This window comes from Sturnira hondurensis, unplaced genomic scaffold (assembly GCF_014824575.4).
Source record: "Sturnira hondurensis isolate 20B ecotype Veracruz unplaced genomic scaffold, ASM1482457v3 Scaffold0006799, whole genome shotgun sequence".
NCBI classification, from domain to species: Eukaryota; Metazoa; Chordata; class Mammalia; order Chiroptera; family Phyllostomidae; genus Sturnira; species Sturnira hondurensis.
This window is the reverse complement of record NW_028079430.1, coordinates 720,012-736,047: the sequence shown is the minus strand read 5'-3', so window position 1 is coordinate 736,047 and position 16,036 is coordinate 720,012. Positions and strand designations below refer to the sequence as shown.

Sequence of the window (16,036 nt, the reverse complement as noted above, 5' to 3'; positions counted from 1 at the left end):
GAAGGGAGAAACAGGGAGAGGGAAAAACATCACTATGTGAGAGAAACATGGATTGGTTGCCTCTTGCACGCCCCCAACTGAGGACCTGGCCTGCAACCCAGGCATGTGCCCTGACCAGGAATCAAACCGGCCACCTCTCGGTTTACAGGACAACACCCAGTGCACTGAGCCACACCAGTCAGGGTGCAAATGTACTCTAAACCTCAAATTACTTCTTCAAGTTTTCATGCACAGAAATTACCGAGCATACCCAGAGACATGGCGGCATGACCAAAAATCAAAAGAAGAAACTAGGGAGACGGCACCAGAGGGCAGAGTCCATGCTGTGTCCCTCACTCCAGGGAACTGCAGGCAAGCAAAGAGCATTTGTGCAAAGGAGGTAAGTGAAGGGACAGCTTTTAAAGCCCAGACTTCAAAGAACTGATTTTTAACTCAATTAAGGCTTGATGCTCAAAAAACTTTCAAGAACAACAAAAAAGAAAATAATAATAAAAGAGATCCAAGGATATTGGAAGACCAGAGACAAACTTTTACAATAAACATAATTAGTAAACAATATGGGGACTTTCATTAGAGAACTAGGAACTATTTAAAAAGAAGCAAATTGAATTCTAGAACTGAAAAAAATAACGAAAATGTAAAGCTAAATAAATGAAACTAAATCTCAACAGGTTGATTTCACAGCAGGTTTACCACAACTCAAAAACAGCGTTGGTAAACTGGGAAGTGAGACTGAAGAAAACATCCAGAGTAAATCACAGAAAGAAAAGGGGTGGGATACACAGAAAAGAGTGTAAGATTTAGGAACTAGGGGAAAGGTCTAACATATATGTGATTGGAGAAAAGAAGAGGAGAGAGGTCGTGGCTGAAAATCTTCTAAACTGATGAAAAATATCAGCCACAGATTCAGAAGCACTGTGAACCCCCCTTAGGATAAACAGCCAAGCTGGCATGTATGGAAGACAAGACCAGCCCAGCCTGGAACACATGGAAAGGGCACGTTGCTGGTGATGACGTTGGAGGCACTAGATCAGGTCGGGCCCCACAGACCACGGTGAGGAGTTTCGACTTACTCTAACTATAATTGGAACCCATTTGAAGATTTTAATAAGGAGAGACATGGCCTTCTAAGACCACTTTTGCTGCCAGTTAAAGGGCGAATTGCAAAGAGACCACTCGGATGTTGGGGACAGTTTAGGTGAGGAATGCATGTTTTGACATGGGGTTGTAACAGTGGAGATGGTGGAATTAAGGATGTGTTTTGAAGGTAGACCCCAGGATGTGGCAAATGAGGGGGGGGGGGAGAAGAACTGAGGGTAACTCTTGCCCTTCCTGCCGGAGTGGACAGGTAGACGATTATGCTATTTATTAAAATGATGAAGACTCAGAGTAGAACAATTGCAGGGACAATAATCAGATCAGCCTGGTCCTCTTCTGGCCGTGCGAAGGTTGACATGTCTGTGAGACATCAAGTGGACATGGTAAGGAGGCATTTAATAAAAATCCTAGTCTGCCCTGGCTGGTGTCGCTCAGTGGATTGAGCACGGGCCTGTGAAGCAAAGGGTCACTGGTTCGATTCCCAGTCAGGGCACATGCCTGGGTTGTGGGCCAGGTCCCCAGTGGGGGGCACATGAGAGACAACCACACATTGATGTTTCTCTCCCACTCTTTCTCCTTCCTGTCCCCTCTCTCTAAAAATAAATAAATAAATAATATATATATTTTTTTAAAATCCTAGTCTGGAAGTCAGGGGAGAAGTTTAGACTAGAGGTAGAGATGTGAGAGTCATCAGATTACTTTTTCCCCCCTTTAATTTAGGGCCATAGACTTGAATGGGGTCACCCAGGGAGACAGTGTAGAGAATGACCGTAGGCCAAACCCTGGATCTCTCTGACACTCAGAGACAGTCCACGTCACTGTTAGCGGGTCCAAGAAAGGGGCAAGAATTCGTTCAGCCACATCACCTCTCACAGGCTTTTGGCCTGATCTTAGTCACCCTGCCACAGCACAAAGGAAGGGAGAGGATGTAGTCGTCACATTATTTGGGGTAGCCAGATGTCCAGTTAAAAATAGAGGATTCTGCCCTGGCTGGTGTAGCTCAGTGGATTGATCGTGGGCCTGCGAACCACACGATCGCGGTTCGATTCCCAGTCAGGGCACATGCCTGGGTTGCCGGCCAGTTCCCAGTGGGGGACTCACAAGAAGCAACCATACATTGATATTTCTCTCCTTCCTTTCCCCTCTAAAGATAAATAAATAAAATCTTTAAAAAAAAAATAGAGGATTCTGTTTACTATGCAGAGAGGGAGAATGGGTAATTGGGGTACGAGCAGCATTCTTTTTCTGGAAGTTGAATACAGGGGTAGGTCCAGCAGGGGAGAGTGGGCAGGAGTGGCCAGCGAGGCAGCAGAACCAGGCAGTGGGGCACCATGGACGTCAGAAGACAAGGACGTGAGCCAGGAAGTGGAGGGCAAGCCCGCCACGTGCTGCTGTGATTAAGGTGAAGACACAGGCTTCAGCTTTCACAAGATTGGAGGTCATGGACAATCTTAAGAGCTAAGGCAACAGGAAACTGAGGACAGACGCCAGCTGGAGTAGATGGAATCGAGAGTGGGATACAGCATCTTCAGTTAAGTCTTTTGAGGAGTTTGGTTGCAGAGGACAGTGAAGAAAATCAGCTAGAAGAGACAAGGATCATCTGAAAAACATTTAGTGTGCTTGTTTTTTGTTTTTGTTTTTGTTTGGGTTTTTTTTGCTGTGTTTAATGAAGAGTGCTATTAAAGGGTATGACAATAGCCTAATAAAGAAGAAAAATTTGGTAATTCATAAGGGGGTTAGACGTAGCAACATGGCCACGCCTTACACCAGTGGGGCGGAGGAAGCAGATAGTCATGAGTAATAGACTTTGCCATCAGTTGCTTCGGAACTTCTTTAGATTCACCGCTTTAAAGATGGAAATGGTAGGTAATACATTATATATCTCATTTCTGCAAGAAAGATAAAAACCAGCTCCATCCAGCAAATGCGTTCTTTAAAGTGCCGGAGTAGAGAGGAGTTTGGCCCTAATTACACACACCAATGGTGTTTATTGTGTGCTAGGCATAGTTCCAAGTGTTTGACACTTATTCACACACATGTGTGATATCCTAGATCCAGAGATTTGGCAAATTAATATACAGCTTCATATTTTAAGTGAATCGTAGCTATAGATTATTTTTTATTCTTTTTCACTTTTGCCAGTCTTGTTCACATTGAACAACAGGGAGCCTTGCCATATGTATATAAAAATAAAAAAGTGTAACAGTAACGTATATATAGTGTGCTATCATTTGAGTAAAAGAGGAATATCTGTCTGTCTATATGCATAGAGAATCTTTGGACAATTCTTAAAAATTGATAGCAGTTGTTGTCTCCAGAGCTAGGGTTTGACTCTGACTGAAATCTTTCTACAGTGTGTTAACATGCGTAACTAAGTAATTTAACCTTTCTTTGGTGAGATTCAGGTTCTTGCAATGTGTCTAAGACCTTTGTCAATTTTTCAGCAAATAGATCAAATACTAGCTTGTCTTCTCACCATTGGTTGTTTTCAGATTTAAGTTAAATTCTCAATAACAATTCTGGTCATTTGGATCATGTACGTAGTTGGATTTAAGATCATCAGAATTATACTATCTATATTTGCCAGTATTTAAATGTCTACTTAGAATTATTTGATATATATTTCATTTTAAACTCACAATCCTGTGATAACTTAATAGTGTTTTCTGTCTTTGGCAGGAATTAAAAGGTGGAAAAGCTTATGCAAAGGTAAGTAAATGGTCTTTAACTCTTTCAGGGTTGTGTAATCACTCATTGCTATTCATAAACTTAAAGATTAAATACTTTGCTCTTCTAATTGCTGTTCAAATAGGGTGTTTTTAAATAAGGCAACTTGGAGATGAAACAGTTTGCTTCAACAGTTAGTTAGGCATGTTCTTCGTAAATACTGGTCTGGGGAGGTTCTTGAGTTTCAGTTGGCCAACTAGAAGGTGATCGCCAGTTGTGCTAAGCAGTAGCATCTGTTCACTCATTCTCCCAGGAGGTATTTCCAGTCCCGCCTCCCCCAGCAGAATAGGCCCCTCCTCTGTGCCCTCCTACACTCTGTATGTACGTGATCTCCACTGTTCCTTGTACTTGCGCTACCTGTGTGGAGTTACTAACAGATGTGTTCACTGTTTTTGTTGACCAGAAGGAATTAGTGATACCACCAGAAACTGGCATGCTCCTCTTTCATTTCCAGTCCTGTGATGGTACCTCCATCGATCAGCATCTGAGCCAAGGCCCAGGGCACTGGTTCCAACCTTCACGTCTGCCTCGCTCCCTGAAACTAGCAGGTTGCCATGTCAGTTAGGATGCTCCTTGCTACAAGTAGCAGAAAACCCTCCTCACCCTGAGATTTTTTAATCTCGCAAAACAAGTAAATGTGAGATAGAGCTGCTCTGGGATTGGTCAATCCACTGATTGGAGAGTCCAGGATTGGTTAATCCACTGACTGGAGAGCCCAGGATTGGTTAATCCACTGACTGGAGAGCCCAGAATTGGTTAATCCACTGACTGGAGAGCGCAGGATTGGTTAATCCACTGACTGGAGAGTGTCATCAAGAACCTGTGCTACCTTCCTTTTTGTGCTTTCATTCTCTCCATTTTGGCTTTGTCCTTGGCCACTTCCCTTTGCAGTCACCAGGAGGCTGGCTGCTTAAGTTTTAGTCAACATTCACTTAGGACAAAGTCCAGCTGCTTCCCCAAGTGTGACTCTCTTTGAGTGAGAAAGCCTTCCCTGGATGGCCCTCAGAGGACTTCCCCACACCTGTCTCTGGCCACGGCTGGATCATATATTCACTCCTAAGCCAGTCATGGGCAATAGGAATGGATTGGCATGGTTTGTTTAGACGAATCACAATTTAACAAGGAGCTAAAGGTTGGGAAACTTTCCTTGTGCACGTGGATGAGCTAAGAATAGACACTGGAATAGAATCAGGGCTCTCCTAGCAAGGAATATCAGGGCATCGAATGGCGGAGGGGCAGACGGCAGGGACTACTGTGATCGACAGATCCTCTTGCTTTTTCCCTACCAGAAGCTTGCAAAACCATCTCCTCTCCATTCCCAAGGGCCCCGCATTAGGTTATGCCATTTATTTCTTATTTAAAACCTGCGTCGGCCTGCTATTTTTTGTTCTCTGCCTGTGTTGTCTCCCTCCGGTCCTTCCTCCACGGGGCCAGAGCGCTCGTGCTAAAATTCAGACACGATCATATCACCCCCTCCCTTTCAGTTGCCAGCAGCTGTCTGTGTCCCGGGAAGGAAAGTGAAGTCTTCAGTCTCTTAGACCCATATTGGATTGCAGGTCACCTACCTGCACGTGTGTGTGCACCCGCCCCCTGGGGCTTACATACCCACACTCTCCCAGTGCTCAGACGCACAGCCTCCCAAACGCCCTGCTCTCGTGCACCTGCCCTCGTAGCCTCTGCCCTGCGACTCGTTCTCCCTGCCAGACGTGTGCTTCTCCCTTCTCTTGTCCTGGCAGCCCAGCTGTCATTGAACACTCAGCTTGCTCATCCCTCCCTGCTGAGAAATTTTCTCTTCCTCCCTTTCTCACAGCTGTGCCCTCTGCTAGCGCGGCACATATATTTTTATAGGAACTTTTCTGTCTTCCCGTATTAAAACCCGTGAGCTCCTTGAGAACAGGGATGATCCATGTATATATATATATTCCTAACACCTGACGTTCGCTGGAATGTAGATGCTCAGAATTTCCCTGCAAAATGAAGTAATATCGACTACAGATACCATTTTAATGAGACAGCTATCTCAGTGAAGCCACAGAGGAAGTCGTAAGGATGGGTACCTCCCTAGAATGGAAGCTCTGGCTGACCCTTTAGCCGGACTCTTAAGTTCTTGTTCTTCATTCTTTTTGTACCGGTCTGAAGCTCCTAAAATAATGCTCCAGTCTGCAGCTAAAATCTTCATCTCTAATGTCATTCATATTGCCCCGTGTGTCACTAAAATCTTAAAGCAAGCAACTTAAAATCATAGCAGTGTTTGAAATGGTCAGTAGTCTTTATTATACATTTAAGGAAATGTGCTTAAGCGTACATGCAAAACTTCTTGTTGTCGTTAACAAAAAAAACTATATACACTTGGTCATGTAGAATAGACTTAATTTGTTTTTTAAAAAAGGTAAGACAGGGTTGACCACTTGGAAACACAGTCGAGGGTTGGTCGAAATCAGAGGAAAGACTGGAGGGCGGCCTCTGGTAGCAGCCGAAGACGGTGACCAGGGGGAAACAGGTCTGAGCTTCTGTATAGGAGCCCAGAGGGCTGGTGTGGGGCTGAGCTTTGGGGAAGGGAAGAAGTAGGGTTTTTCAAGAAAGACTCAGTGCAAGGATGATCAGCAAGACAAGGTTATGATAGGTGCTGAAGGAGAAGGGGTTTGTACCAGCAAAAGTGTATGGCATGTACTTAAATCATTCTAGTCCTTGAGTGGAGAGTGTGACTTTAATAACCTGCAGCTGCCTACAGCCACCGGGGTTGCCTGGGAATAACAGAGAGGGAACCAGAGCAGGGAGAAGCAAGTCTGGTCAGTGTCCTGTATGTCCTTGCACATGCTCTCGATTGCTCCTCTAGTATTTCCTCTAGTTCAAGTACCCCTGCTCCTTGCGGTGAGTTCAGTTGCTGAACATGCATTATTTATTTGTATTACAACAGTTCTATATTTTAATGCATACAGATGAATATATTTAGCACATCAAATCCCTGATTTCAAAGATTGCATTGCCTAAAATGAGTGCATTAGGGAATACATTTCTTACCAGAAGTGAGCCAATTTAACGACACACACTAAGCAAATAATAGAACAGATATTGTTAAGATAGCAACCATTGCAAATGGCTGCAGTTTGCGATAACTTCTCTAGAACATGGGGTGAATGTTTATTTTAAGAAGAACATGATAGAAGCCTGGTAGATATTCTTATTAATTTTTTTTTCTTTTCACAGCTGGGCTTTGCAGATCTAAACCTGGCAGAGTTTGCTGGGTCAGGAGCTACCACGCGTCGCTGTTTGCTGGAAGGCTATGATACCAAAAACACGAGACAGGATAATTCCATCCTTAAAGTAAGCACGATTCAAGATGCATGTCAATGCATTCAACTGACAAGGTTCTCTGCCTTTAAAAAAAAGCATGGCTGTCTGCTGTCAAGGGCAAGATGGGAATCGGTACTGATGATCTCATAAGCTGAGCACACCCCTGAAACTCTCACCAGCTAGGGCAAAAACTACCCAAGTCTCAGGATCACAGACGCAGTGAAAAGTCACAGAATTTCACCCTCTGCAACCCTAAGGGGTTTCTCTCTGGTGCGGTGGCCATGCAGGGGTCAGCGCACTGAACCACTACGGCCTCGGGCTCGTGGGCAGGAGGGAGTGTGGTGAATGAGCACCTTCAAATGCTTATAGCTCCTAAAAGGTGATTTCCAGAGCAGCCGTGGTGGCCACATAGACGTCACCGTGGGCGTCTGCCCACTTGTTTCCAAGGACCATCGGGAGCCAAACATTCTGGTGGCCCCGGGCAGGGTATAGTAAATGAGGCTGTTTGAGAAAGCATTTGGAAAGTGCGTTGTACCACCGAAAACTCATTGGATAAACTTTTTGCTGTATTTTAGTTAGGTTATCTAATGATAAGAAGTAAAAAGTGCTCCTTGGCCCTTGGCCCCCATCTCCCTCCATTGCTGTCCCCTGAGTATGCCCAACCCTAATCAGACCCCTCCGTCCCCCGTGGGTCTGCGCCCTGGTTGTCGAACATGGCGGGGAAGTCACCAAGTGCAGCTGGAGTTACCAACACCATGCTCACCGCCAGCAAGCAGCCACACTCCACTTCCCTTATAAGCTTACTTTCCCAGGGACCTAGGTGTACTTTTTCTTTTTCTTTTTTAATCATTTTTTAATTTTTCAATTACACTTGACATACAATATTATATGAGTTTCAGGTGTACACCCCAGGATTAGACATCATTATAACTTACTAACTGACCATCCCAATAGATTCATACCCATCCGACCCCACACATAGTTATTGGAATACCATGAACTGCATTTCTTACACTGCACTCGACATCCCTGTGACTACCAATTTGTATGTGTTAATCAATACACCTTTTTCACCATCCCTCCAACCCTGGTGCCTTTCGAGCTGCTCCCCCGGCGCTGGAGCTCTGAGGGCGTGAGTCCGAGTGAGTCCACGTGCGGGCCCTTTAAGAGGAGAGCCTGGGACTCCGGAGCCTTCAGTCTCAGCCCCAGACCCCGCGGGTTTTTACAGCCAGACTAGGTATTCTTTTTCGTGGCTTTTCTCTTTGTGTCTCCACACACCACCCAGGCTCTCAGCTAGTGGTTTTGCTTCATCCTTTATTAAGAACACAGATGCCATTAAACTCAAATTCCGTCCTCTTCCCATCACAGGATTTATGCCTTCCAGTCTCTCCAGCCCTGTTATCCTTTTTGCTTCATGTTACAATGAATGAAGTGTCCCTCTGCCGGTGAGAAGTTTGTCCTTCCTCCTAGGTTCTAGAATCCGAAGCTTGCCTAATCCAGAGCTTTGTGGCTTCCAGGGTCCCCGTATTTAATCCTCTCTCCTTTGAATGAACCGTCCTCATCAACATAGAAGGAAATGGCTCTGGCAACTTCTTACCTCCTCCAATCACTGCTCCACTTCTCTCTTACCCTCCCTGCGGTTTCTTGAAAGCTGCCCGAGCCTTCCTCCCCTCCATCTCCAAAGCCCTGTTCTCATGGCGTTGGAGACCAGACTGTCGAGTGCCGTGTCAGGAGAGGTGGTGAGGATGCCAGCCCAGCACATTTACATGTCAGCCATTAGTGGGAAATGCACAGTCTTCATTAAGACCTTGAGCTTTAGTAACATGCAGCCCTGGGTTTAGACCCCTTCGCTAGCTGCCTGACCTTGAAAATATCACTTAACCTGCGAGGCTTCAACTAGAAGCATCAGTCTCTCATAGAAGCTTTGAAGATTAGATGAAATAATCCACATACAACCCTTATCTTAGGCCCGGCATATAATATGTTCTCCAATTATGATCATTGTCGATGTCAGTGATGATGGATACTGTCATTGTTAGTCCCAGAAGAACATAAGAAGATCCTGTGGCTGATCCTGAAAGTTGGCCAGCGACTAGTGAACAGCAGCGTGTCAGACAACAACGCTTTCGTCAGCAGCGCTTTCAGTCCTGGTCTAAGGCTGGGGCGGAGGCGGGAGGCGCTGTGCTCTTGCCAGCCACCCGCAGGCACCCGTAAGTGACAACACAGCTGTGAAGTGACGGCCGGGAAACACTCCCGACTGGAGACAAACTCGCCCAGCACGGCACTCACGGGGCTGCTGCGGCTACAGTACTCGCCTTCTGTTTCTGTCTGTTCCACCCCGTTTTTGCGAGGACACGGTTCTGAGGGTTAGGAATGGTGTTTAATCCATGTCTGTAGGAAGCAGCACTTTCGTACTGGACGTCAAACAATTGGGCAGTCAGGTTATCCGGCCTTTCCGCGGAGCAGGCACCGATCGGGCGGCCGTGGAGGCTGCGTGAGTTTGCACAGCTGGGCCTCCCTGCCGTTGGGAGACCTTGTGGGGTCACAGTGTCTCTTTTCCTTCCGTGTAGGTGTTAATCAGCATGCAGCTGATGTCCGGCGACCCATGTTTCAAAACGTAAGTCCACGCTCCGTGAGTGAGTTATTTACCTGAAAGTACAATAGTGATTTATTTGTTTCAGTGTTGAGGTTCCTATTTTATCATGTTTACAAACTAATACCAGTTGTTCCCCTGGGCGACCCCCTGACCCTCAGAGGAGAAGGTGCTGTTGTTACCTGTTACCCGGGAGCGCAGCACACCCTGAATCAGTTAAACTCTAGGCCTTTTGTCATCTTCAGGTCTTAGGTGGAATTACACAAATTAAAATTTTTCAGTTGACCTCCCTGGACTGACTCATGTTTTCAACAGACACCTAGTGCCTTACCCTGTGCTAGGCGTCTTCTAGACCTGACAGGAAGGGCAGAGGGCAACAGATCAGGCATCCTGGAGCCTGTATTCTGAAACAAGCAACAGACTAATGAGTAAGCAGGTGATGTAAAGACGGCCACGCGTGCTCTGGACAAAAGTAACGCAGGGTGGAAGGACCGTCTGTGGTGGGGAGAGCTGTCGCTGTTTTACGTGGCGTAGTCAGGGGAGTCCTCCCTGGGGAAGACAGTATTGGAGCAGAGACCTGAAGGAGGAGGAAGCGGGCCCCACGTGGGGTTTGGGGAAAGAGCGTTTGAGGCACAGGTAACAGAGACAAAGAACTTTGGGGAGATGTGTGCTTGGCATGCTCAAGTAGCTGCTAGGAGACCAGCCTGTGGCCAACAGCGTGAGTGAGGAGGAAGGTACTAGGAGATGAGACCAGCTGATAGAGAGTTTTGTGGGCCATTGTAGTCATAGTCTCATCAGCAACTTATAATCTGAACGAGGTAAAAAGCGCCCGGAGGGTGTAAAGCAGAGGAGTAACGTGACCTGACTTCCAGCTGCTGGGTGGGGAACCGTCTGGGGGAGCAGTGAAGGGGGCAGGGGTGGGGGGGTCAGTAGATGAGTTAGGCAGCCACTTTAGCGATCCAGGTTGGGGCCTGAGAAACTAGGAGAGTGGTTTTCCCGTGTGCCGAAACGGAGGGTCTCCAAGAGGGACAGGTTGGGCCTCGGACACGTTAGCTTTGAAATCCCGACTTACATCCAGCCAGCACCTGGCGGAGGCAGCTGGCTATGTCACCACGGGGTTGAGTGGGAAGCCCAGGCTGGTGATGCAAACTCGGAAACCATGGCATCGGCGGCACCTACAGAGACACCCGTTAAAGCCATGAGATTTGGTTTCATGACCCCGAGGGAGTGACTATGGAGAAAGAAAAGCACAGCAATGCGGGGCACTGCAAGATGTGAGCCAGGGAAGAACAACCAGGGAGGTGGGAGGAAGGAACCCAAGGGCAGGACTGTCCCGAAACCGAGCGAAGGACCTGTTTCAGAAAGGAAGGAGTGATCCACGGCGTCACATGCTAGGGAAGTAGATCAGGGAAATGGGGGCTGAGGGCTGACCTTGGCTTTTGCAGCGTGGACATCATTGGTGACCTTGTCGGGCACTTTGGCAGCCTGCCCTTGGACGACAGCCTTATGGAAGGGGGTTAGGAAGGGGTTAGGAAGAGAAAATTTGGAGACACTGAGTGCAGTAGAGTTTTCCCCTCTGCAGTTTTACTTTCTCCAATTTCAGTTCTCCACAGTCAACCGTGGTCCAAAAATATGATATGGAAAAATTTCAGAAATACACAATTCCTAAGTTTTAAGGTGCGTGCCATTCAGAGTAGCATGGGGGAATGTCATGCTGACCCACCCTGTGCCCCTGGGATTTAAATCACCGCGTCGTCCAGCGTCCCCAGTCTGGACGCGCTGGCCCACCATCTGTCAGTCAGTAGCCGTCTGGCTCATCAGATCCACTCCCACGGTGTCACAGTGCTTGTGTGCAGGTAACCCTGACGGTGTTGTTACAATGGCTCTGTTTTACTGCACGTCACTGCTGTTAATCCCTCACGGTGCCGGATGTGCACGTTAAACTTTACCATAGGTGTGTGTGCACAGGAAAACAGTGCTTACCGGGTTCGGGGCTATCCGCAGTTGGAACACGTGCCCCACGGATAAGGGAGGGGCAGCTGGGTTTGTTCGCTGCTCCGAGTGGCCCAGTGGAGACTGAGAAACATGGTGCAGAGGGGAGGGAGGAAAACGCTAGAATGATGCCTTGGGTTGTTGGGAGGGAGGAAGGCAGGGAGCATGGCTGCAGATGCGGGTACGCGAGAAGGGGAAGCACAGAGAAGTTATTTTCAAATTGCTCCTGGTTTCTGAGTGAGGTGGGAAGCCAGGTGACCCCCGAGGAGGAGCAGGGCTGTGAGCTGTGGAGGTGGAGGTTGGGGAAAGAGGGCAAGATCTGTAAAAGGCTCTCAGAGAGCGAGAATGGGAGGGAGTAGGGGTTGCCTGTCAGCAATCTGGAAGACACTTAATAATTAAACATGAAAGTTAATTAGATGTTATTTAAATATCTGAGAACATGTTTAGAAAAGTAAGCAATAATTATGTCCCTGTGCATCATCGACTCCATGTTTTAATAGCAACATCTATGTAGTTCTCTTCTTACGAGCCATTTCATAAGGATGAAAATATATGTCTTGATATAAATCAATTATTGATTAAAACTATATGTTTTCCTCTAACTTAGCCTTCCTCCGCTGTCTTCTCTCAAACCATCATTTCCTGGCTTTTCTCTTAATTTCCTGTTCTCTTGGGACTAAACTATTTTCGCTATGTTCTTTTTGGTTTCTTGGGCGACAGTGTTTTTCTAATGGCATTACTTTAGGGTAAAAGGAGCAAATGAATAGCAAACCTCAGTGGAAGAGAATGAATTCACCATTTCTCCTCCTGGGCTTTTCCGGAGCAGTCTCCCACTGGCCCTTTCTCCGCCGTGTTCCCTCCCTGCTTATGAAACCCAAATGCTAAAAAGCTCAAAAAGAGGTCCCCTTGGGTTCTGTATCAGCTCCACAAATGCAGTTCTGCCAGTTCTTATATTTATGGGAACTTTTATAGTTCATTAAAATAAACAGACATCACCTCATCACAAGAGAAGTGAAAATATTTCTTAGGAGAATCAAACCCCCAATATTTGTTTTATCTTTGAATATCTGAAATTGTGCAGCTTTCAGTGGAAAAGGGGCAACTCTCCCACCTACACATACTGAGTAGGAATTGAACAGGAAAATGTTTGAACTACTAATACAAATTTTTTATCAAGTTATATTTTAACATATATCAAATACATAAAATCACAGTACTCCTTTATGGCTGAAAAGAATGTTGGAAGTTATGTAGTTTGGTGATTTGTTTTCCAGAATATTTAGCCACAAATTTATTTACTCAGCCATATTATGAATTCTAGTATGCAACATTTTTTTAACGAGGGTCAGGGGTGTGATACCCTTTTACCCCCATGAAGGGAGCTTCATGAAGCCAGTTCAAAAGTGTTTGTATAATCCAAGTTCAAGGCACAGAGCAACTGAGCGACCTGGCTACGTATTCGCCTGTAGGGCACAGATTTGAATTACCGCTAGGGAGACTTATTCTACTCTTCTCTCCACTCACATCTGCCTTTGAATTTTTCATGGTGTGATGTTTTGAAAATCTAGAAAAGCGAAACGGAAAAGAGATTTTAAAAATGCAAAAAAACAAAAAGGAAAGGGAAAACACACACACACACCCCAAAAAACAAAAGTAGAGCTGACCCTTGACATTCTCAGATTTAAATGCTAGTTTGGATATTTTATGAGCAGAAAATCTGTGGCATAGATTGTGTGATTTTTCTGAAATAGATTTTACACTGTGAGGCCAGTGTGTATGAAGAAGACAGCCGGTAAGTCATCCTCTAACCGCCTGCCCCCAACTCCACTTTGGAGCCCCCTGCAGCTCGTCAAATACCCACCACCTCCTGTAGAAGAACGGAACCGACCCAGCAAAGAAAGCCACCACTAGTGCTTGCTGATAAGGGAAAGGGGTGTTTGGAGAGGACAGTCACACACTGCACTGGCATTCGGTCACGGCAGCGAAGCAGCTCCAGGGGCACTCTGACCCTCTTGAACAGCGAGGGCTCAGGAGCATTTAGACTCTAGAAAGAAGGAAATTACCATTCGTCAAAATGGTTTTACACATATTGCTGTCTCCCAGTTTAATTCTTAACTCTGTGATTTGAGTATTTTCCATGTTTGTAAGTGAGGATATTGAGTCTCAGGGTCCCGGGATGCACCCCTTCATTCAGTACCGGTGCCTCCAGTGGCTGCCATGTGCCAGTGTTTACCAAACTTAATCATGATCAGTCGCTGCTCTGGAGGACTCACGGTCTCCAAAGTGGGTGGGAGACAGACCCGTGGCCTGTGGTGTTACTGAGGCCTGGAGGACCAGGACCCCGACCACTTTTCTGGGACGTCTTCTCCGAGGGAGTGACACAGAGCCAAGTGTCAGCAGATGAAGAGGAAGAGGAGCTGCTAAGTGGAGGAGGTGGGTGGAGGCATTCCAGGAGGAGAACGCAGCTTGCCCGAGTTTGTGGCATGGTCCTAGGGCATGGAGTAGTCACTCGATAGCCCGTGGCGGTATTGCCATCATGGGAGGTCATTTTTTCTGTGCTCTTAACGTTACTGTGACGTTAAAATAAAAAACCCCATCTCTTGTGTTGCTATAGTTGGGCTACATTAAACCGTTTCCAATAAGGAATATACAAACATTTGCAGAACAAAGGGGTACCCAGTGACAATTTATTCAGCCCGGCAAGCTGTCAAGGGAGCTGCCCAGGCCCTGCCGAGATCTCAGATCCCACCGGTGCCTTCCTGTCAGCCCGTGTGGGCGAGTTCCGTCTGCAATGCTTTGGGGCCCCGAGATTAAAGCAGTGCACACCGTGGCTGAAATTAGCAAGGGCTGGGGCTCCCCAGGTTTTCGAGACTGCAGGCCAAGGGTAATGCTGAAAGGGTGGGGGCTGCGAAGTCGCCAGGCAGGAAAGAGTGGAGCCGGAGGGAGAGTGTTAGGGAGGAAGGGAAGAGGCCTCGGGCTGGGCTCCTAACGGCTGGGAAACAGGTCACAGAGGTGGAGGACTGGAGGAGACACCGCAATCAGGCCATCTGTGAAAGGAAAACCGAAGGAACTGGCATTCTAAAGATAAGAATTTTTTTTTTTAAATTTAGGCAGGCCTGAGCCACCATCAGTGATTAATGCCTGATCATAGAGTTCATTCTTTAGTGTTCTCTTTTACATTAGTTTTTCTTACAGAAAATTGAGTGCCAGTTTTTTGCACCAAGCTCTCTCACAATATTTCCCAGCAGGTCCTCGAATAACAGTGTTTTGTTGTAACACTGATGAGATCATGGAGGAACTTAACCTTGTTTATCTCGGTTGGCCTGTTGTGGAGTCGACCTTGTTCCCCTCCAAGCGGCAGAACCCATGGACGACGTTACGTGAGGACTGGCTGCAGTAACAGTGCAGTCCTGGGTCACTGAAGAGGCAGGTCTCCGCGCCAGGGCGCAGAGGGCCTTGTATTCTGAGGAGTTTGGGCTTTGTCCCTAAGGAGCGTTTGAAGTGTTTTAAATCAGAGAGTAACCTGACCGTATGCACATTTCAGAAAGGGCACAGTGACTGTAGCCGGGAATCCGGGCAGGCAGACTCTGTGGGAGACGCGCCGTGCCATCCAGGACAAGGACAAAGGCCAGACTGAAGTCCCTACTGCAGGTGGAGAAGAGCAATGAATCGGAAAATGACTACACACGTATTAAGAGCTCATCTGAGATTGGGAAGCTGATTGGATGTGGGGAAATGGGAGTAGGAGGGGGAGGGCGGCCGTCTAGGGGGCTCTTGTCGGGTGACTTCGGGGGCTGTAGCAGCGCTTGCAGAGAAAGGGACCGCGTCAGGGAACGGACTTAGGTGGGGGTACACCAACTTTGATGCTCCTTGAGGACAAATGCTTGAAGATTTGTCAATGGGGCGAGGAGTTTTGGAAATTAGGAGATGCTGGGGTGTAAGTAATCTATTAATAAAACAGGTTTAGTGGCGTTCTTACGTGCCTGTGTCCTCAGGGCCCTGAATCAGCTCTGCAGTGCCTGGGCCACCTTCCTGGTTCAGCTCAGGTCACCACGTCTGCAGAAATACGGTTTTCCTCTGGAAAATCGACCTCGGCAGGCCAGGGATGTTTTATTTAAAAAAAAAAAAAAAAGTCGTGTTAGAGCTCAAACGTGCCCCTCCCTGCTTCCCAGCTTCCACAAGGAGATAGGAGCCCTGAATTAGCCAAGAAAAATATGCCCGCAACCAGCTTCCAGAGAATCCAGCCCACAAAGCAAATCTTTATAGACTCTCCCTGGGGCAGGCGAACTGTTTTCAAGAAGAAGGTGGAAAAGAAAACCTGGATACTGTTTA

The 16,036-nt window shown here is 46.9% G+C and overlaps 1 protein-coding gene and 1 long non-coding RNA gene across 2 annotated transcripts in view; one reads left to right on the top strand and one right to left on the bottom strand.

Moving 5' to 3' along the window:
- Window positions 1-16,036, top strand: part of EEIG2 (EEIG family member 2) — a 51,919-nt gene that overhangs the window by 24,312 nt on the left and 11,571 nt on the right. The window contains exons 3-5 of the mRNA XM_037050440.1: window positions 3,778-3,807; window positions 7,033-7,149; window positions 9,690-9,736. Coding sequence (XP_036906335.1) covers window positions 3,778-3,807; window positions 7,033-7,149; window positions 9,690-9,736 — 194 coding nt within the window. The remainder of the gene's footprint in view (window positions 1-3,777; window positions 3,808-7,032; window positions 7,150-9,689; window positions 9,737-16,036) is intronic.
- Window positions 9,693-15,806, bottom strand: LOC118990065 (uncharacterized). Its single transcript, XR_005067163.1, has 3 exons — window positions 15,684-15,806; window positions 13,065-13,268; window positions 9,693-9,768 (listed from the first exon to the last, which is right to left on the bottom strand). It is a non-coding gene; the product is annotated as an uncharacterized LOC118990065 (long non-coding RNA).